Source organism: Pelodiscus sinensis, chromosome 27 (assembly GCF_049634645.1).
Source record: "Pelodiscus sinensis isolate JC-2024 chromosome 27, ASM4963464v1, whole genome shotgun sequence".
In the NCBI taxonomy this organism is placed as follows: Eukaryota; Metazoa; Chordata; order Testudines; family Trionychidae; genus Pelodiscus; species Pelodiscus sinensis.
The window spans coordinates 2,103,105-2,125,904 of NC_134737.1; the positions used below are offsets into that span (position 1 = coordinate 2,103,105).

Here is a 22,800-nt window from a genome sequence, read left to right on the forward strand (position 1 = left end):
ATTAACAAGTATTTCTCTTTTCTGATGTGCAGTTAATGAAAGAGTTTCCACTTCTTAGTATGTTGAATATTCATGAAAACCTTCTGGAGGCACTGCTGGAATTGCAGGCGTATGCTGATGTCCAGGCAGTTTTAGCGAAGTATGATGGTGAGTGACATTTGTCATGAAGCATAAAACATTCATGTTTGCCATTATGTATGTTAACACAGAGCACGTGACATGTATTCTTCAATCCTCAGCTCTAATTCCAGAAAAAACGCCACTGCTTTGTGTAGTGGGAGCGAAACGAGCTCTAAGGGCACCTCTTTTGTATGTATCCTAGTTCCTTCATTACTGACTCGTTTTTCAGCCCTTCATAGGCAATGCACAGCTACCCTCACCCGAATAGTCAGTATGAGTGAGCTTTCCTCCCACCTGCCTGCATCTTTCATACCACTTGTTAACACTGTTTGTCAGAGAGATCTGGACTCAAGCATTTGATCCCTTACATTTCAGGATGTTGCAAAATTACTAATCCTCTAGACCAGTGTTTCTCAACCAGTGGTACGAATACCCTTAGGGTACTTGAGAGAAGTGTGGGGGGTACCACAACAAAACTGAAATGTGGAGAAAACGGAATTTTTATTTTAAGTTTTACAACATTTTATTATTTTTGTACTTTTTACACCCAAAAATTTCATCGCCCACCTGGCTGTGATTAAGTTGTTTAAACAAATGTGTTGCAATAATAGAAAAAATTGTGTGTCTGAAAACTGTAGATACTGGGGGTACTTATAATTTTTTTTTAAAGGGGGTAGTTTATAAAAAAAAAAAAAAAGGTTGAGAAACATTGTTCCAGACTGAGCTGCTTCCAATGTCCCATACGTTTAAATGTTCTTCTGTGGAAGAGCCTAGCTATTTTGTTTTTGTCTTTAGTATTACAACACAGAAGTGTTTCATAGAGCAGTTTTTCTATTGGTCAGGGGGGTCCCAATGTTACACACAAATCGTGATCAAAACTGTCCCTTAAATCAACTTCAGAAGAGGCCTGGAGAAGCAGCATTTCTGGCACTGTTCCTCACACCCAGGTGTCAATGTGTTCTGTAATGGCTCTGTTCACTGTGGCTCCAGTATTTCCCAAGTATCTGGCCCACTCTAACAGTATGCTATATTACTCCACCCATGTTGTGTTGTGTGGGTTTTTTCATTAACACAATGAAAACGTTTACTTGGTCATGGGATTTTTTCATGTCCAGAAATTTTGACACTTATCTTATTTAGAGGGGCACTGATTCCTTCTAAACATCTGGAACAGTTAAGGTGAGCTTCAGAAGGCTGTAGTCTCAGAGAAATTTGCAATAAATTCTTCCCATATGGTACTCACCAGATGCTTGGCTGGCTTGTTACATGATGGACAAGCCTAAGAGAGGTTTTTAAGAAACAGAAGGATTTCAACTGATATGCATAGACTAGTATTCAGGAATTTATTTAGAAACAGAATCTTTTGTCTATTTTTACAGTAACCTTGCACTGTAGAATGTTATCTCTCACTGATGCCATCAGGCCAAATTTTTGGACCAAATTTAAGCTTTTTATACATTCAGGCTTTATAGCACCTAAAACCAATAGATACTTTTCCGTTGGCCTAAAACTTACTAAACGTAAGATATTTTAGTTAAATTCCTTTGTGGTGTTTAGCATTTTTCAGCATTGAATTACAATGTATGAGAACTTGAAAATGAAATGTACTACTTTTTTTCAAGTTAAGAAATGCAAAAACGAAGTTGAAGGTTACAAATGATTTGTTTTAATGCTGAGAGGTGTTTAACACAACTAAAGACACTTTAACGAGTGTTTAATCTAGAGGGCTACGTCTACATTGGCACCCTTTTCCGGAAATGCTTAAAACGGAACAGTTTTCCGTTATAAGTATTTCCTGAAAAAGCGCGTCTACATTGGCAGGATGCTTTTCCGGAAAAGCACTTTTCCCGAAAAAGCGTCCGTGCCAATGTAGACGCGCTTTTCTGCAAAAAAGTCCCGATCGTCATTTTCGCGATCGGGGCTTTTTTGCGGAAAAGACTACTGGGCTGTCTACACTGGCCCTTTTCCGGAACAGTTTTTCCGGAAAAGGACTTTTGCCCGAACAGGAGCAGCATAGTTTTTCCGGAAAAACAATGACGATTTTACATTAGATCGTCATTGCTTTTCCGGAAAAGCAAGCGGCCAGTGTAGACAGCTGGCAAGTTATTTCGGAAAAGCGGCTGCTTTTCTGGAATAAGTGGCCAGTGTAGACACAGCCGAGATGTAAAAGCTTAATGGATAAGCCTCATCCTTAATGGGTGAGGCTTACCAGTTCTGGTTGTTCAGTAGGAGCTTGAGCAGCTCCCCATCCGCCCCAGGAAGGGGGCTGCTCCAGTCTCAGGTGTCCTGCCAGAGCAGCTCCTGTCCTTGGTGGGCCCCCATTCCTTTCCCCTCCCCCCATAGGTTGCATGCTGGCTCCCTGGGAGTGGGGCTGGCAACAGCCCTTGTTGGCCCCGTTCCTGGGAAGGCTTCACTGCGGGCTCTGCTCTATAGCCCCCGCAGCACCTGTGACCATGATGATTTTAGCGGTTACACGGTTACATTTTTAAACGCATTTTTACATCCCTAGTTTGACTAACTAATGTACCTCTGTATACATTCATTTTTTCAGTGTCATATTTGACAGCTGTGCTCAGAAATGAATGATGAAGATCAATTCCTGACCCTGCAATTGGGACTGTAAAACCAGGGGATTTTTCCGAGAGAGGATTTTGGGGACTGGTGCAAAGTAGTTAAGGAATTGAAGGTTTCTGGTCATAACTGAAATGTTCCAGATGTTGAATGTATTGTATGAACCATCCCATATGCAAATCATTCAGCTCAAAGGAGACAGATTTAAAATGTTTGTCTTACTTTAGAATCCTAAAGTTAACTATTTATTGTACTGTAGATATAAGTCTTCCAAAATCAGCAGCAATATGTTACACAGCAGCACTGTTGAAGGCAAGAGCTGTTTCAGATAGGTAAGTAAACACAGAAACCACTGAAATAAGTATATAATGCTAATCTTGGATTCCAGTATGAAAAGATGAATCAATTATTAAAAACAAACACAATTCTAAATCCCATGTGTAGCATTGACATCTCTGAAGACAGATCCTTTCTTTATTCATGAACAAATGTCTGGCTTCTCTCTACTACTATTTTTCTCCTACTTCACTTAAGGTATAAACTACTCCCACAACTAGTCCATCCAAATATACATCATCTTCACTCTTCTGTATTTTAGATGGATCACTCTTCCTGAGTATGTGTTGAGATGGTGGAGGGTGTGGGTGGAAGACTGATGCTTGACCCTACATGGAGTTTGTCTGGTGCTCCCCCTTCTCTGGTTGCTTGCTGACTGCAGCTCCAGCTAATTTTAGCTTTCCCTCTTAGTGTATGTCATCATAAAATCTTATAACATTAATTGAATACTCGGCTTTCAGTCCAGTTTTTAGATGGAAATGTTTCTAGCATCTTAGTCGTCACTTGAACATCTTGTTTGTTATGCTTGTAATGGATAGGAGGAGTGCTGACCAGTATCTGGTGACTAAGGGAGTAAGCTCAGGTAGCTAGCAAAGGTGTTGGCCAGAGGGCTGGAGAACCAGTCGAGATGAGAGGGTTGAAATTTGAATTGGCTATAGATTCCGTGCCTGCTTTCTTTGTGGGGGAGAGATAAACGAGGAGTTGAGAGACACAGAATGATTTAAACCCAGGCAGGACTGCCATATTTCCAAGGAATTCAGGGCATGGGGGAGGACTGAAAAAAGAGAAAATTAGAAGTAAGTAAAAGGGAAAAGTGAATCCAGTTGCGTTCAGGGTAATTTTCTTTATTTTGTGATTTGGTTTGAACTGTTCTGTGTTAATCTATGCCTCCCCTCACTATTACTACCTTGCATTGTGCCCAGAAAATTTTCTGTTTTAAAATTTATTTTCCTTAGTGCTCTGTAACATCTAGCAACCAAGTATGCTTTATCAAGTTTATCTTTTATTTTGTAATTAAAATCACTGGTTTTAAGGTGATGATTTGATTCTTGTGTCCTGGAAGGTCTGTCTGTGTGTCTCTGCAGGCCTCTGACTGAAGGGTCAGCTACCAGAGACTGCAGCTTGTTTTTCTCTCTTCTTTTTTCAAGCTCTTTTGGGGGCAAAAGAGCTTGGGGTGCCCCTGGGGGTGATTTCAAGTGTTCACCCCGGTTTTTAGGGATAAAAAGCACTTGATGGTGGCAGTGATTCCTCAAAATCTGTGGATTATTATTCTTTTTGTAACCAGAGCCTATAGAGGCACGGTTTTGAAGCTCTCTTACAGCCCCTCACCTTCTGCACTTGGAGTGCCAGAGTGGAGAACAGCCCTGATAATATTCCAGAGAAAAACCTTAAGTAGTGCCACTTTGTTTCCAAAAGCTTCAGATGCCTGTGGCACATGAATACGGATGGTAATCAAGCTATCTGAGTTAGTTATCTTTTGGTGGTTAGCTGCATAAAGAGCAAAGCAGGGCTAAGACAAAAGGCAATTTTCTCATTCTCAGCAATCAGTCTTTCCCACAGTTTATGATGAGCTTCAATCTTAAAGTATCATTCTTGTTTGTATTTTCTTTAGTAAATTGTTCGGTTTGGGTTTTCCATGCAGGTTCTCTCCAGAAACAGCCTCCAGAAGAGGGCTCAGCACAGCAGAAATTAATGCTGTGGAAGCAATTCACAGAGCAGTGGAATTTAACCCTCATGTCCCAAAGGTAAGAACTGACTTTTTTTTTTTCTCCTTATGGGGGTCAGTTTACCTTTCTATCTGAAATACAGCTGCCATTTGCAGTTGTCCTGGAGCCTCATTGCCCTTGTGGAACATGTGACTGTTTCTCTGTGTTTGAAGTAGGCTGAGGATAACTCATGTAAAGCTACTTGGAAATCCTGGGTGAATTGTAGCATGGATAGAAATGAAAGCATCTACTGCTGATGATTGTTACAGTTAAGGTTGCAAATCTGCTTCTCCCTGCTCACGCGTATTTGTAACTGTTTCAGCCTTTAAACTCAGTCTTGTACATAGTTCATAATAGGAAGGTTGTGCTTTGGGCGGAGCATAAAATGGTTGCAAAATAAAGGTAAAGAACATTACAGCACATGCTCTGTGGAAAACTTCAAGTGGCATATTTAAGCATGGGTTCTGTACTCATGTGGCAGCAGCTATTTGACTGCATGGTGATGTGCCCCTACAATGGAAAGTCTGTTTAAAAGTAATTGTCGCTCTCCTGCTGATATCATCCTGAGAACATATGACCTAAAGGAATTAGCACAGGGCTGGAATGCTAGTTTTCCTGATTTCTAATCCAACCTCTGCCACCAATCATTTAATTGTCTCAAATACAATTGCTCCCACTTCACAGATGGAGGAACAGGCACAAAGTGTAGAAATGACTTTCCCAAAGTTTTGTGTTAGAGCTAGGATTAGAAACCACATGTCCTGATAACTGTGGCCATGTATAATCCATCTCACAACACTTTTCAAACAAGACACTTAATTTCTATTCATTTCCCCACCTATAAAAAGGGCACCATACTGGTACTTGTCTAATGGGTTTGATCTTTGCCAATATTCAACTTCTTGGGGAAAATTGCAACCACGGGGTTAAGGGTGTTCAGAAGCAGATATAGGTGAAAGCTGTTCAGTTTGGCAGCAAAATTATAACTGCATCTTTGATGGAACACTCTATTTAACCCAAGTTGAATTGGAAGTATAATTATTGTATGTTGCAAACTGTTCTTGAATTAGAAATTTCTTTGGGCATAAGTCACAAAATTGCATAGATTGAACCCTTCTGGTTCGGCACCCTCAGGGTCGGACTGGTGCTGAATCAGAGAATTTGCTGGACCACAGGAGGTCAATATTTTCTAGTAGCATTATCTACACTTCCACTGCTTACAGAGCTCTTAGAAGATATTTAGGGGTAACTTAGAGCTAAATAACAGCACAGAACACTGAGAGCCAGGACTGGTGGCTATCAACAAACTTTATGAGACCGCTGGGAACTTGAACACCTATGATAAGTGGACATCTGGCTAACTAAAATCCTGCACAGATGTTGCTGGACCAGAGAGTGTCGAACTAGAGAGGTTCAACCTGTAGTTGCTTCTCTGGAATTTCAGATGATAAATGTATTAGATCAAATTCCTGTGTTTTAACTATAGGTAAAGCTTTTTCTAAACATCGGAAATTCTGGAGTTTGCAAGTGCAGAAAAAGACTGGGCATGTAAAAGATGAAATAATCAACAGGAGGGAACAGATGATTCTCAAAAGGTTGGCTGACTCATTATTTTAGCCACTAGTTAATTTCTGTACCACTCTCAAAAATGTTTCCCTCTTGTAAACAAATAAGTATATGGAACAATATTATCATATTTCCCTCCACGACAAACTGCACAATATGTCTAGTTTAGCTCAGAGTGCATACTTCTGCTGCAGCAGTAATTACATAAGAGAAGAAACCTTTCTGCTGCCACAAAGCTGATAGTATGTGTAAGGGCCCTGAAGCCATGACACAAATTCCGAGAGAAAAGAGTAAATTGACTGCATTTCATGCTGTTCTGGCTAGTAATGGCTCTGTGAACTATTGATTACACAGGATAATAGAATCATAGAAAATTAGGGTTGGAAGAAACCTCAGGAGGTCATCTAGTCTAACCCCAACTTCAACATTCCAGCATGGCCTTAAACCTCTAAGGGTGGAGATTCCACCACTTCACCACTCTCCTAGTGAAATAGTTTTCCCTAATAGCCAACCTAGACTTCCCCCACTGCAACTTGAGACCATTGCTCCTTGTGCTGTCATCTGCCACGACTGTGAATAGCCACGAGCTTTCAAAGGTATGGACGTTTTGAGGTTTTGTGATCTAAGATAGTGACTTGCTGGGATATCTTGAGCAAGCTACTTCACCACCTGACACACCACTCTTTCTACCTGCAAACTTGGGGCAAAGGCAGAAGATTCTACTCTTCTGAACCTTTCGGCAACTATCAGCTTATCTGAGAGCTTTCTAGGCTTATTTTCCTAAACACCCTCTGAATCTAGCATCTTATCTGTGTAGTTAAACTGTTTTTTAAACACTGTGCTTGATAGTATTGTCAAGAGTTGCATTATCTTTAAAGAAAATAGCAGCAAGTGGCTATGGATAGAATTGTTTAATAAGGATTCTTTGCCATTTCCTCTTCTGGTTTTAGAGGGCCTGGCTATCATGTACTTGGTTAAAGAAGGAAAGGTAGTGTGGTGGATTTGCAAATTTCAGATATTGATTGCTTACACAGGGCTTTGTTTCATCTGAATAAATAATAGGTTGAACAATTCTAATCGTAACCATTATTCATAGACACGTGTAAGCTGCTACATCCTTGTGGTTACATGCAAAGATCTTAAAATCAGCAGGATATTTAAAGTATTTGTGCCTAGATGAGACATAGCTTATTTGTTTATCACTTGCAGACTGCAACGGCAGAAGCTTCATTACTATGAGAATGTCTGTGAAGCTGAAAAACAAAGGTCAGCACACACTTTTCATTCAGCTTCAGTCTATAGTAGAACTGAATGAAATATAAAACTGAACAAATGAGCTAACTGCAGCCATACTTGCAGCAGATGTCCTCACTGTTTCACCAGGATTGGCACAATATGCTCTGATAACTGCATCCCCATGAATGGTTGAAACTGACTTACAGAACCAGGACCATTTCCTGCCTGTCTAAGCCTTACTGTGTAGTCTTTCCTGCTAAGACCAGGCCTATGTTTGCACCCTCCCCTTATCAGGAAAATTTTCTTGAGAATTGTGGTAATTCCAACCCATTATTGGTATGAGCCTATTTAATATTTATATTACAGTGGTATTGGGAGACTAGGACCAGGTGTCTGTGTGAGGTACTATAAAAATCACAGTTATGGTTCCTGCCCCAAAAAGCTTATGATCCATGCTAAAATTTCCTGTGTCTCTCAGAACAGTCTGCTTGTGTGCTACTGAAGACACTCTCGGGCAAGAGTAAGGGCTAATTAAAATGTGTGGTCTCCAAAGTCCCGAAAGCTGGACAGTCCTCTCCAAGGACTTGTTTTGTTTTTCTAGATTATTGGCAGAAGAGCCTCTGAAACTTTGATAATTGTACGAGATCTGAGATACCTAATTAAAAAACAGTATGTGTTCATTTTTTTCCCCTGTGGTCTGTATATGAACAAAAATAAAACCGGTCCACTCTTGTGCTCTGGTTCGTATTTGGTAATACCTGGAGTGGTCAAGATATTAGACTCTCCAAGTAAGACATACTTAAAATACAAATAGTCTTGTGGCACCTTAGAGACTAAGAAAACATGCCGATGGTATCATGAGCTTTCATGTGCACAATCCACTTCTTCAGATGAAACAGTAGGACATGAAAAAATAGGACATGTAACTGAACTCTAGATAGGGTTACCAGGTAGGTTTAGAGAAAATACCAGACACATTTGATGAGGGGGATGGGGCTGGCCGGGAGGGGGAGGGGGAGGAGTGGGAGCAGCACGGCTGGCTGTGGGAGATGGGAGGGAGGGCCAGGGGATGGGGCGGCTGACTGGAAGAGATGGGGGGGTCAGGGCAGTGCGGCTGGCTGGGGGAAAACCAGACTGTCTGGTAGAATACTGGACACCTGACAACCCTAACTCTAGAGCAGGGCAGGAATTTTTTGGTTAGGGAAAATGTCAGTTTGTTGAAAAGGAAACTTTGTAAGAGACATACCATCTCTCTCATACCCCTGGTGGTTGGGGCATTCACCTGGGATAAGGGAGACCTAGGTTCAAGCCCTTGCTCCAAATCAGGCAGAATAGGGGCGTGGATCTATCTCCCCCATATAGCAGGCATGTGCCCTCCCCACTGGGGTAGTGGCTATTCTGGGGTGGGTCTCTCTCTCATAGACATATGTTGCATGAAACATTCCAAAAGGTCTACATATGTTCCAATGCTCAATGAAAAGAATTGAAAGCTCAGAATTTTTTGGAAAATGGAATTCTTGTTTTCTGGATAACCTTACTGAACTCTCAGCCACCCCTTTACCAGCACTGCTGATATATGTAAGTTGTAGTCTTGAAAGTGGAAAGGTGGCTTAGCCCTAAATCTCTTCAAATAGTCACGGAGTCCAAATGGATCTAGCCATAAAAGTCTGAATTTTTCAATCCACTGTGTTCTGTCTGCCTGTCCAGTTTAATAGAATGTGCATGGAGAAAGCTAATTGCTGAGAGAAATTGCTGCTTGTTCGCATGATTGATCAAGAGTGTAGCAAGTTCATTTCAGGCAGACGCAGACAGATTTTTTTCTTCAGACTGTGCCTTAGGGGAAGAAGATTAAAACACATTATCATTATCTAAGTTATTTTATTTTGTGTATCTTTCAGTTCCTTCAGAACCCTTATGTTCTTAGAAAGAGTTTTATGAAACTAAATCATCCTTTATGTGAGTTTAATTCACTAGTTTTGTAGACAAAGAAATTAGTATCACCTTTCAATAACCATACCTTCTCCTTTGATCATATGCTCATTCAGACTTTTATTGTTTATATTACAGTAGTACCTAAGGGCCCCAGTTGAGGATGGGAGTCCATTGTTTGGGCCCTGATAAGTTTACAGTCTAAATAGAGAAAGCAGGCACACACGCATGCAAGTACACACACACACTGGGTACAAAGGGGTGAAATGAGTTGCCCAAGGCCACACAGAAGGTCAGTGCCAGAGCTGGGGAGAGAACCCATGTCTTTTGTCTCTCAGGCCATTTGGTTCTATCCACTGATTAAAAATGTACATATGTAAGGTAGAAAGCCATCTTTTTTTGCATGTAACGCAAGTGGTTGGTTTTGGGGAATAATTTTGTGCTGTATTACACAGCATACAAGATTAAACTTCAAGAAAGGAGCTGGAAAGTGAACAAGCGCTTCCTTTTCCTTTTGTTGCAATGATGCTTCTTTGAGATGGATCTTATTTTGAAAGGGTGGGAGAGGTCTTAGTGTATTATGTTGCTTTCCCTTTTAGAGGCGAGGCACTGAGTCAGTTCTAAATCTAGATCCCTCTAGTATAACAGGAATGAAATGCAGGCACTGGCATGTAACCAGGTAACAGGAAAGGGTGTCTCAATATTGCAAACCTAAGTTTGCTGTGAATTGGGTAAACTAGTATCTTTGAATAGCTTTTGGAAATAGACAATTTCAGCATTAGTACCTGGCTTTTTATTACCAAAAAGTAAATGGTTAAACAGTGACTAGAAGAAGTTAAATTCGAAAATTTGCAACTGCGTCTTTTATTTGTCCTGCACCCATAAAGGTGCATGGCATAACACATACAAGCCAAAAGACCTGATCCCTGTCCTGTGGAGATGGCAGACATATTGAAACACTAATAATTACATTGAGGCTTCGTCATTGCGGCTACATTTTCCTTTCCTTACTGTTTAAGCACTTAATTCAACTGCCAACTAGTCACTGCAGAGAGCATGCCGAGTCATGTCAAAGGTCAGATATTTGAGACCATTTTCCCACAGCAGCCCTGTGTGAGTGATCCTTTACCGTGTTAAAAAAAATAGAAGGGATTAAAAAGGATTAGCAAGAATATTACCCTCCAAAGTGCAAGCCCAAGGCACTAAGAGAAGAACCTAGCCAGGCAGTAAATGTGCTTTATTTGGCCAAAGCACAACCTCTGTTACATTCCTTGAAGAATCTGAATGGGAAAAGTTAAGTCCCCAAACTGGATTAGTAAATAATCTCATAGTTTGTGGCATCTGCTGAAATAAATCGGTGAGTTGGCTGCATTCTAATACTTTGGGAGAGAGTGAAAGGAATTGCCAGTTACACTGATCAAAGATGAGGATTAACTTTGCCCATTACTAAGTGGGACACTCTAAACTATGAAAGGACAACTAATAAGCATATACTAGAAAATCAGAACATTAATTTTAAAGTTGTAAAATTATTTAACATTTCTTAAAAACAAAGTTGAGGAATAAAACAAACTGGCTTATTTTTCTTTGTTGCTTAAAAAAAAGGGAAATGAACACCCTGAAAGGTTTTAGAAAAATGTAAAATATTTGTTTAGAAATTCTGCAGTTTTCATAGTGCACATGCTCAGTTTCATGGGCGTTTTACTGCCTGGAAAGATATCAGTGTGTTCTTCCCATGTATCCGAGCACTATCATTTCTGCTTTCTCCCATCAGATTGTAACAGCAGTTATCATTTGTGCCAGCAAAACACAGCTGTGGATTAAGGATCACATTGTCAAAAAGTGCTCAGCTTTAGTTTAACTCCATTCCCTTTGAAGTCAGTGGAATAGAAATTAGATCCAGGCGTGGTATTTCTGAAAATCCTGCTCTGAACTTTGCAGTCAAGGGTATACCTGGTAGCCTGTCCGCATCGGTTTCTTCTTTGCACCCAACACTTGGGAACTAACAGATATTAAAGTTTTCAGAAGGCAAAGGTATTGAGGTGCAAATCAAGCTAGAATTACAGTAAGCGCTTTATTGCCAGATCCTGAGCATTGGATGACTTCTAGTCTACCTGTGTATGAAACACTTCCGCTAAATCAGTCCACTTTCCTTTGGCATTCACGGAGTATGAATTGATGGAGCGTAAAACATGTGTATATGTGTGTGCATTTCCCCAGATAACTTACCTTATGTGTTACGATCCAGGAACTAAACTCCAGCCACAGAAGTGTTTTGTGGCTCCTCAGTGAAGTAAAATGCAAATCCATTTGATAGTATAAGTACTTTTTAACATTTGAAGTGTGAACGACCCAGTTTAGCAGCCCAACTTGTCTGTGTAAATAAAATCTGGCAAGAATTTATCAGAACTGGGCCCTAAATTGCAATATCTCCCTAATTAGGATGGCAAAATCCCGTTTAATCAGTTACCCAGTGAAATGTTATGTTTAACTGGTTAATCGCTTAAACGGGGGATGAAGGACTGATGTTCCCTCACCTGTGGCATGCTGCTCTGGCCAGGTCAGTCCTGCTGCAGACAGAGGCTGCTCTGGCCTGGCTGGAGCACCCCGCCCATAGTATGCCGGGCCAGGCGTGCTGCAGGCAGGGGCTGCTCCGGCGTGGCTGGAGCACCTGTACAACGGTGCTCCAGCCAGGCCAGGCCCAGGCTGGACGGGAGGCTGCTGCAGCCCCTGCTTGTTAACCGTAACTGGTAAGCCTCACCCAGTGAGAGTGATGCTTATCCATTAACCGGTTAGCCATTCACATCCCCATCCCTAATGCATGAAGCCCTCCATGTGCTAAGCTCTGATTATTTTGAAAAATTGGGGGAAATCCTTCGGTATAACAGGTTTGGGCATGGCCCTGTCACTAAGTATGCTGTCTCTTTCCATTTTCTGCTCCTAGTACTTACTAGAAATGAAAAGCTTAATTCTGCCTCCAGAGCACATTCTGAAGAGAGGCGACAGTGAGGCAGTAGCATATGCTTTCTTCCATCTTCAGCACTGGAAACGGATAGAAGGAGCCCTTAACCTGTTGCACTGTACATGGGAAGGCAGTAAGTATCTTTTTTTCCAGTGTGGGCTAGCTAATCTCTGGGCCTTTTATTCCAATCATTGGTAACTGGCCTACCTTAACCAGTGTCTCAGCTTCCTTAAAACAGCCTTCTTCAGCTCACTTCGAAAGGGAACTCAGAGCTGTTTGGCTTTTGACTGGAAATGCTTAATTGATGCCACATTATGAGAAAGCAAAGGGGTTTACCCTGGGGAATGTAGTCAGCTACAATCAATAGACAAAGCTATTTGTATTCATCAGCAGGGCACGAAATGATAGCTGATCACAGCTATATACTGTACTCCCAGTTTTTATGGCCTCTGCCAACTTGTTTTCTCCTCCCTTAAAAGCTCCCCCATCATTGGACAGCTGGAACCAGGGCTACCAAGCAGCTAGGATATTAAAAGCCCCACTGAGGCTGCAGACCTCCTTACCTAGAGTGCAACCATGGGTGAAAACAGCCAGCCACTGACCTGGGGTAGGGAGAGGGCCTGAACTGCCACCTAGGAAGAGGTCTGTGATTGCTTCTTAATAGCTTGCTGGTAACAGTTCCTGTGCTGCTGCGGGCTGAATCATGAAGCCAGGAGTGGCTTTTGCAGTAGGGATGTGAGAGGTTAACCAGTAAGCAATGGGTACTGCTTATTGATACCAATTAACCAGTAGCCCATGGGGGCTGGAACAGCTGCCCGCCTGCCACAGGCAGGGGGTATTCCAGCCCCACAGGGGGCCTGCTGCAGACAGGGGCTACTTTCATCTGGGGTTGGTGCTCCAGTCCTAGATCCAGGCCCACTGTAGTCAGGGGCTGAGAGCTGTCAGCGTGCAGCTATTTCCAGTCTTGCTAAATGTGCTGTCTTTGGGTACGTCTAGACTGCAGGTTTTTGTCGACAGAAGTTTTGTCGACAGATACTGTCGACAAAACTTCTGTCGACAAAGAGCGTCTACACTCCATTCAGTTCTGTCGACAAAGCAAGCTGCTTTGTCGACATGGTAGTGTAGACGCAAAGGACAGTTTACATGCAATAACACCTTCTGTCGACAGAAACTCTGTCGAGAGAAGGCGTTATGTCTCGTAAAATGAGGTTTACCAGCGTCGACAAAACTTCTGAGTTCTGTTGACGTTATGTCGACAGAACTCAGCAGTAGTGTAAACGCAGGTATAGTTTTGTCGACAAAAGTCCACTTTTGTCGACAAAACTCTGTAGTCTAGACACACCCTTTGTGACTGAGATGTTCTTTGTGGTGGAAGACTGGGGGGTTGATTTGTGCACAGGACTAGTGTAAGTCTGACTGACTGTCTTCTCTTCAGCATTTAGAATGATCCCATATCCATTAGAGAAAGGCCATCTTTTCTATCCCTATCCCAGCTGCACAGAGACAGCAGACAGAGAACTTCTGCCAAGTAAGTGGCTATTTTGTTTGTCAGTAATAAGTAGAATAAAATATATGTAATAGAATTCCAGTCTGTACTGCACTATGCAAATGCAGCAGCAGTATAAGTTGTAACCTTGCATCCCAAAGGATCCCAAGGCATGTCATAAATGAGTGTGGGGAGTGCAGGGGCATATATAAATATCTAATATTACATACTTTCCCTCTGAAATGCAGCCACCTCTGGGATGAAATATCCCATGTAACTCAGGGATGGGGAACCTTTTTCCTGCCAAGGGCCACTGACCCCCAGAAAAAAATCAGGTGTGAGCCACACAGTCCTTCCCCCAGGCTCTGGTGTGGGGCCAAAAATGAAGGGTTTGGGTTGCAGAGAGGGCTTCAGACTGGGGCAGATGCTTGGGGTGTGGAAGAGGGTGAAGGCTCTGACTGGGGATGCAGGCTCTGGGATGGGATTGAGGATATGGGGGGGGCTCTGGGCTGGGGCCAAGGTGTTTGAAGGGCAGGAGGCAGCTCAGAGCAGAGGGCTAGGTTGTGAATGGAGGTGCAGGGCGTGGGAAGCAGTTAGGGTTCAGGAGGGGCCTCAGAGCCCGGGCAGGGTGTTGGGGTGTTCGGACTCTGGCGTGGGTTGAGGGACGAGGAGGTTGGGGTGTGGGAGGGAGCTCAGGGCTGGGGCAGGAGTTTGAGGTGTAAGAGGGTATGTGGGGTGCTTACCTCAGGAGCTCCCAGTCGGTGGCACAATAAGCCCAAGGCAGGATCCCTGCCTACCCTGGAAATAGACAGTCCCAGGGGGAGGAGAAGAAGGGGCAGGTGGCCTGCAGTTGCTGCCTTGGTATGTGGAGCTTACCTGATCACCACGCGCCAGCGCTTGAAGCTCCAGCCTAGAAGGTGAAGGGGCTTCTGACCGAGGGTGCAGAGACTTGCCCGAGGGCCTGATGAAATTAAGCACGGGACAGGTTCCCCATCCTGGTGTAACTGAATAGTGGCACTGTCCAACAGTTTGGTACGGCATTTCTCTCTCCCCACTAATTTCAACAGCCAGGGGAATTTAAGCAGATGGACTATAATGGTTCTTGGCATCCTTACCAAATTCCAGTTTATAGCATGCACCTAGACCCAGTGTCATGGGACCTTTAAAGACCACTGGTTATAAAGTTCAGTTTTCAGTCTCATTGGATGGGGTCCCTGCCAGTGGCAAAGCGCACATCTGCTGTATCGTAAAACCAGGACCAAACCCTAGCAGAGGGTGCCACCAAGAGGTACTGAGTTGCCAGTGAATGCTACTTTGTGTCATGAGGATTTTGTAACCATATGTGGAGGAAAGAGGCTTCCATACCTGATGTTTCCAAATCCAATCCCCCAAATTGGCGGAAAAGAAAATTGGACTAGTCCTCGGTGATCACTTTTTATTTAAAAAGAAAATAGAATGGATTCCCTGACCATTGTAGGGATGTAATGGTATAGTCGATGAACCAATAAACAAAAGCTTATAGGTTAATGCTATAGACTACACGCATTCCCCCTCCCCCAGCCCTGCGCCAGTACATTTTTTAGCAGCCTTGCCAGCAGCCTAGCTGAGTCCCAGCCTGCGCCATGTCTGGGACCTAACCCTGCTGTGGCTCTGCATTTAAAGTGTATTAGGAACCAGGTGGGCAGGCAGCCCGGCTGAGTTCTGGCTCACACCAGGTCTAAGAGCTCAGACTCCCTCCTCACCCCCAAGGCAGGGCCTGCTGCCACCCCATGCTGCTGCCTGTGATACAGAGGCAGCAGCATGGGGCAGTAGCAGCTGGTCTGCGAGAGGAGCTGGTTTTTAAACGGGCTCCCCTCGCGGACCAGCTCCCGCCTGGCACCCTGCACTGCTACCTCTGAGAGAGGTATCAGGGGGCTCCCCCGGGAGTGGGGCTGGAGCGCTCTGGCTTCCAGGCCACCCCTGGGGACTATAGAATAGTCGAGTAACCAATAAGAATATAAAATTAACCGATATTTAACATCCCTGCTTCTGTTATCATCTGCAAATAGCTGGTAGGTTGATAACCATTTCTGGCTCTTGTATTAGCGTGACCAGCTGAACCTTTATCATCCTTGGGTAGCCTGTGGCTTGAGAGAACACTTTACTGATCCTTAATTTGATTTGATTGTACATTTCATGGCATCTTGATTATCAAACATTGCTATACATCAGCAATGAACCCTAAGATTTGACACTAAAGAATGAGGCTTCTCCGTTACTTCATGATCCAGGTATTAACCCATGCATATTCTGTCTGTAAAGTAACTTGAAAATAAACCACTAGGACCCTTCCTCCCTCCGCCTGTCACATTTCAGCATTCACTTCATGATAATGGGGCTAGTCACCTGCTGGTGGGACTCTATATGTGGCCTTCTGCATCTCTTGAAATCTCAGCATTTTCATGGAATAACGGGCTGCTGCTGAAGTGTCTGAGGGATACAGCTGCAGAAGAGCAAACTTACACCTATGTGTTTCTGTTACAAAAGTGAAAAGTTGTATTTAAAAAGTGTAATTGAAAGCTGCCCCCAGACTATTTTAAATTATTCATTTCTCACTTATGCAGGATATTGCACAAGGAATTCCTTGGTTAGTAACTAACTCTAAGCTGTAGGCTTTCCAGCATAATTAAACAAACCAGCACATGCATGTATTTCAACACAATCATTCACGCATTCCTGCTATGTTTTAAATATGACTATTCCTAAATAAAACCATCTTAACATTTTTATTGCTTTCTCAGCTTTCTCAAGAAGCCTTGAAATGTAAAAAAAAAAAAAAAAAAAAAAATCATCAATTATTTTAATATATTTAAAATAGAAATTAAACCAAATTGAAGCTTAAATTGATAAACTTCAAATAGAAAGCTAATTGCTCTACTTGGTAATGATGCACAGTAAGAAAGCTCTGACCATGCAGAAATCTGTTTAACTCTCTTTACATACCTTGAGCCTGACCCTGCATTCCTTGTCTAGTGGCAGTTCTGGGAGCATAAGGAATTATTGTCAATTTTTGTTGTTGTTGCTCTGCCAGCTTTTTCCTGCCTTCCCAACCCTTATGTTTAGTTTGCTTGTTTTCTACTGTTGGCTCCTCTTTCTAGTTCATCCTCCCCCCAGTCATATATGTCTTTACTATACAGTTACATACTGTTCTATGAATTGATCATTAGAGCCCTGCAAATCCACGGATATCCGCTTTATATCCATCGTTATCCACAACCATCTCCATGGGTGTGGATGCAGATATCTGCGGCTCATTTTTGTGGATACCGAAGTGGATGCGGATACAAATTTTGTATCTGCACATGGCTCTTCTGAGCATGTCCCAGTTAGGGTTTTATGGGATGGCTGATAGAAGAGTGTATTGTATGCCATGCCTCCTCATGGGCCAGTCGCTGCTTTTTTTGTCCATTAGACAAACAGTATGAGTATTCCACTAGTCTGCTGAGTAGCAGAGTGGACTAGATGCCAAGGAGAAAAAATGCAAGAGAATCTTGATGGTGGCAGCATTACGCATATTTGATTAGGGCTTATTTTCTTTTATTTTGGTGTGTGGCCTTACAGAAAGCCTTATGCATTTCTCAACTGTACTTCGGAATCTCAGCTTTCACTCAGAACGTTTTCCCGACCTTTCATGGTTTACAAAGAAGAGGCGGCACTGCAGATCAGGTCATGCTTGCACTGATCACTTCCTGAATTTGCAGGCAACCAGTTGCTTGGTGACGTTCAATCATCTTGATTTAACTCTGTCCTCTTTCTATTTCCCTCTGCAGCCCACTGACAGCTAAACTTGGGCACAACACAAAAGTGAATCGCATACAAACAAATAACACAGGCTATTGCACTGACTATATATATTTTCCATAGTTAAGTAAATCAAAATATAATTTTGGTTGGGTCTGCTCCAGAATTAAGTGTGGCTTACTGAAGAATACACAGGACCTTTCTATACTCCGTTGCATGTACTGACCCTGCCTGTTCTCTTCATTGTAAAACATTGCAAAATTGTTGGGCAAAAAAAGCTAGAACTGCAGCAGTCTCTAGATGACAACTATTTTCAGGGTCTTGAGCTGTGAAAGCTCCATCCATATTCTGCTCCTAAGAGCTGTCTAGTGAAATTATTTTGATTGCTTTGCCCTAAAGTGTGACTAATGGCCGTGTACAAAATTTGTAACCCAGTCTCAATGCTGCTTTTTTTGAGATCTGCTTTGTCAATAACTCTGAAATTTATTGTAGTCTGCCAACTTGCAGTCTTTGGGAAGTTTTAACAGAGTCTGCCCATGTATATTATCTGTTTGCTTTCTGAATTGTTTTGCTTTTTAGACATGGGAATTCTTAAGATAGAAAAACATTACATAAAAAGTAGGAAAAATAGGATGCTTGCTTTTTAAAACATTGGCATACAATAAAATAACACCATTTAGCATGTGTAACTGTTAACAATTCCTTGATTATTTAAATTGGGCCAAGTGTTTTCATTGGAACCTTTGTCTTGATGACATCTTGTGAATTTTCTGTTGCAACAGTTGATTTAAAAAATTAACCCTGCAATGGTCTTAAAATAAAGGAGGGAAAAAAGTGGTGGGGGAAGTATAGCTTTAGTGACACCAATACATAACTGAAGAGCAAAACCATGTAGCATTTGTGGAAATAGCATATCAGAGCTAAGCCACTTAAATCAGCTTTGAGCAAATGTCAAGAGTTTAGTCTTGTGCTGCACAGAGACTTGCTGTCCTTGGGCACTAAATCTGAATGTAAAGCCCTGGCTACTCTGTAAGAACAGTGCTTCTCTTTGACACCCTTGTCTACTGTAAGCAATGTCATTATGCCCTTTTGTCAAACAAGCTCCAAATGTCTAACCTTCCTACGTTTCCCTTTCAGCGTTTCACGATGTCTCCGTTTACCCACAGAAGGAGCTTCCCTTTTTCATCCATTTCACCGCAGGGCTGTGTTCCTTTTCGGCAATGCTTGCTGTTCTCACGCACCAATTCCCTGAACTCATGGTCATTTTTGCTAAAGCAGTAAGTATTGTCTCCGGTCCTGGACTTGCATAGAGTGTTTGTGAGAGATTCAGAAACCGAGCATCCTGCCTGGGATGCTGTTTTGAGATGCAGTAAATATGCGTTCAGTCATGTGCTTCTGAAGTGACATGTCATGCAACTATTAAACGTGATTCTTAGTTCACTTGGTCTCAGAGTTCCTCCTTTTTTAAAGAGTAATATTTTTATTTTAAGCTGGTTTCTGCATATCAGTTTTGATAGATCATCAGTCCTGACTACTAACTTAGGAGCAGCTCAGCCCTCTCTCTCTCTCCTTTGACAGGAAGGACTGTGGAGAAGAGTTTAGTGTAGAGTCATCCTGTTTGTCAGACACAACTTCTGGTTTTTAGTGTAAACTGAATTATTAGATGCAAAAGCTGCTGCATTTTGAGTTAAGGTCTCTGCAGTAATTAATGGGTGAGACCATAAAGCCATGGGAACTTTTACATTGTAAGCTCTCTGAGGCAAGGACTCTGCTTATAGCTGCATTTTGTACCCTGCTGAAGGCATTGTCTAAGCTTAAATAACATTTTGCACATTCCCTCTCAAGCTGTTTACCTCCTCCTGCTGTCCCATTGCTGCTGCTGTTTTTCATTCTCCAACATATTGGATAGCGACCAGCCATAGATGATGCTCCAGTAGTAACAGTAAGGGCTGAAAAATATTTTCAAAACACTTTGATTGCATCAGATAACGTTGGAAACCAAATAAGTGAACCCCTCAGAAAACCTGCTAATAAAATAGCTCTTTTTTCACACGCATCTCACTTCACTCTCATGCCTCTTCCACCTTCTTTGCCTTCAAAGATCTTAGAGGCAAAACTGCACATGAAAAGTGTTAATTATGTTACTTAGACCAAATCTACATTGGCACTATAATGCACAAGGTTGTGAAAAAACACACACACCCTCCCTAGCACAGCAAGTTACAGTGCTGTAAAGCGCCAGCGTTAACCAGGCTACGGCGCTGGGAGCCACTCCCTTCATGGAGGCAATGCCGTGGCCAAACTTCTGTTTAAAGTGCTGTTGTGGCTGCGTTTTAAATTTCTTAGTGTAGACGAAGCTTTAGTGTGCTTCTGGAAAGTGCTCAGATACCATGGTGAGCATGATCTGAAACCAATATAGAATAGAGGGAAAGGGGTCTAGTGGACAGGACACTGGCCAGGACTCAGGATGCTTCTATTCCAGCTCTGCTGCTGATCTTCTGGGTGACTGCAAGCAAATCCATTCTCTCTTAAGGAAGCCCCACGCTCTGCTAGTATCAGCCTCAGGATGGAAACTGGACGTGGCCTTTGATCCTAATTCACTATGCTCAGTTCCCCTTACTTGTGAAATGCGGATTTTTGCCTCTCTTCTGTAGCACACTCTGAGGCACTTAGACATGTGCTAGGTGGAGTATCTCGCATGTTCCCAGAGAACAGATTATTCCCACCTGCATCTTTTGTTTCTCTTCATTGTTCCTGTTCCCTGGCAGGCCCATATAAGGTTACACATCGTGGTAACCTTCCTTCCTGCTCTCAAAAATTGGATGTGCTGCTCTAGAAAAGAGGGAAAGCTACGGAGTCCTACAAATTGCTTGCCACCCTGCTTATCCGTCACACAGAAATAATAAGAAAACCAAAAACATGCTGCAGTGTGCTTGGCATCCTCTGGAGCATGCCTCTCCTATGGTAGCATGGAGCACTAACCACAGAGCCACTGAACACATATTAAATCATTGTTTCATAACTAGAAAAGCCTCAAATAACTTACGAATGAGAGAGTCAGGCTTCCTGCTGTATAGCACTTCAGGTAATGAGACAAATGGAACAAAAAAGTTCATAACTAAGTTCTCATGAAACCCATGTTTTGCTGACATTTCTGCTCTGTGGTGTCCAAGCTATGCCGGTCTGAGAGTGGGGCCCCATTTTCATCCTGTTCTGTTAATCTTTATGTGGGAAAATGTAGTTGGACATGCCAGTGACAAATTTCTGTGCTGCTTATAATTGGCTGGCTTCATGGCAACCAGGGTCTTAACTATCTGCTTGATTAATTCTTTGAGGACTGCATTAGCAAAGTTGTCTGATTTCCAAAGAGATACAAGGTCAAATGTTATACTAACAGAGAATCGCTTGGGGAAGTTCTCTCTGCTGAGTTTCTTCAACCAAAATATATAATGTGTGTGCACTACATTTGCTCTGCAATTTGAAACAGGCAATTTGAACATCAAGAGGAAAGTTGGTGACTATGGGCAATTGCTCTAGCCTGGCTTTCTCATTTGGCAGTGCTTCACATTGTGTTTATTTTCTGTGGGAAGGGATGGCCTTATCACTGTTCCGCTGAAAAGACGAATGTGAGCCATGCTTCCGTGTCTCTACTGGCAGCGGACAACAGATCACCCCCATGGAAAGCACAGAAATTGTATTGGCTTTCCTTATCTTTGGATGTGTTCTTTTCCTTGCCTGGGTGCAATAATAATTTTTCAAAATGCTGTTCAGAACATATTGATTCTTTTAAAAAAATGAATCCAACGAGTTATCCATATCCAATGGAAAGGGTTCCTTTGGAGGAAGAATGCCTACTAGTTAAAGCATTACCTGGGAGTTGAAAACCTGATTCTGCCCTACCTTTACTATTTGACCCTAAGTAAATCCTTTCGCCAGTCTCTCATTTTTCCCCATTCGTAAAGGGGGACTGTGAGACTTAATAAGAATGTATGTCATTTATTATAAACTCTAAGCGGCCTGTGTAATTTTTCTTGCATTTCCACCCAACTTTGCTTTATTCACAGTTTCAACAAAATAGTTGTTTTTTTCATTGAAATGTAAAGAAAATGCTAATTTTGATGCATTCCAGTGTTCTAACTAATGATGAGCCAAACAGTAGAATGTCTGCCCATCTAGACACAATTTGGTCTCTTCAGGTACCAGATGAATCCGAAATGTGGTCAGATTTCCTTAAATTTCAGCAAGGAGACAGTGCCTCACATAGGAAGGTCTGTTATATTCTAGCAGAATGCCATATATTTGTATGTAACTGGAACTCAGCTAGAAAACTGGCACACAGTTTCATCAGAATAAAAAGGGATGTTGAGGTCTGCTCGAATTTTTAAATTTTCACACACTTTTAATCTAACGTCACTTGTTTCAAACTTTGTGAATTTGGAAAGGTCCCTTTTGAAAAATGTAGGTTGTGAAGTGGCAGATTGCTGCTGAAAGGGGAAAAATAAACGTGATCTTGCCACACAGTGATATTTTAGTTTTAATAACAGTAAGATAGAAATGTAGTGTTTTTTAGGGGTGTGTTCTTTGCAGTGAGCAAAGTAAAACTTGTCAGCTGTACAACAACCCACTAACGTTAATATCAGGAATACAAAGATACAGCTATTGATTTTCTGCTATTTAGAAAAGTCCAGGATTATCTCTTTATTCATACTCGAGTGTTTAAAATGTCTTTATTCCTAAACATAAATGTGCCACAATACTGTGAATATTACATATCTTATTTTTATACCTTCATAAAGGTCTAACTGCCTTGAATTTATTCCTTTGAATGGAAAAATCCAAATTCAAGGTAAATCATAATACAGCTGTGCATTTGTTTTTATGACATTGCTCAAACTTTTTTTTCTGTAACAGACATTTTGAATGGTTTAATCATAGTGAAGTGTGATGCCAAGGATGGGGTTTTAAGAAATTCAAGACACACAAGTACGCACGTGGTAGGTGGGGTAGAATGGTGTATGTAATACCTGGACTTTTCACTATTAAGCTGTAGGTGAATGTAAACCCTAATCTCTTTTCTTATATGGTAATTCATTGAGTAAATTATTTTA

At 42.0% G+C, this 22,800-nt stretch overlaps 1 protein-coding gene across 7 annotated transcripts in view; it reads left to right on the top strand.

Annotated features, from left to right (window-relative positions):
• The window catches only part of ST7L (suppression of tumorigenicity 7 like), a 48,440-nt gene that overhangs the window by 20,793 nt on the left and 4,847 nt on the right, over window positions 1–22,800 (top strand). For 4 of the 7 annotated variants that reach the window (XM_075909953.1, XM_075909956.1, XM_075909958.1 and 1 more), the window contains 6 exons: window positions 33–147; window positions 2,951–3,023; window positions 4,670–4,772; window positions 12,409–12,559; window positions 13,862–13,954; window positions 18,830–18,969. In XM_075909953.1, coding sequence (XP_075766068.1) covers window positions 33–147; window positions 2,951–3,023; window positions 4,670–4,772; window positions 12,409–12,559; window positions 13,862–13,954; window positions 18,830–18,969 — 675 coding nt within the window. The other 3 variants (XM_075909954.1, XM_075909955.1, XM_075909957.1) reach the window with 3 other exon arrangements.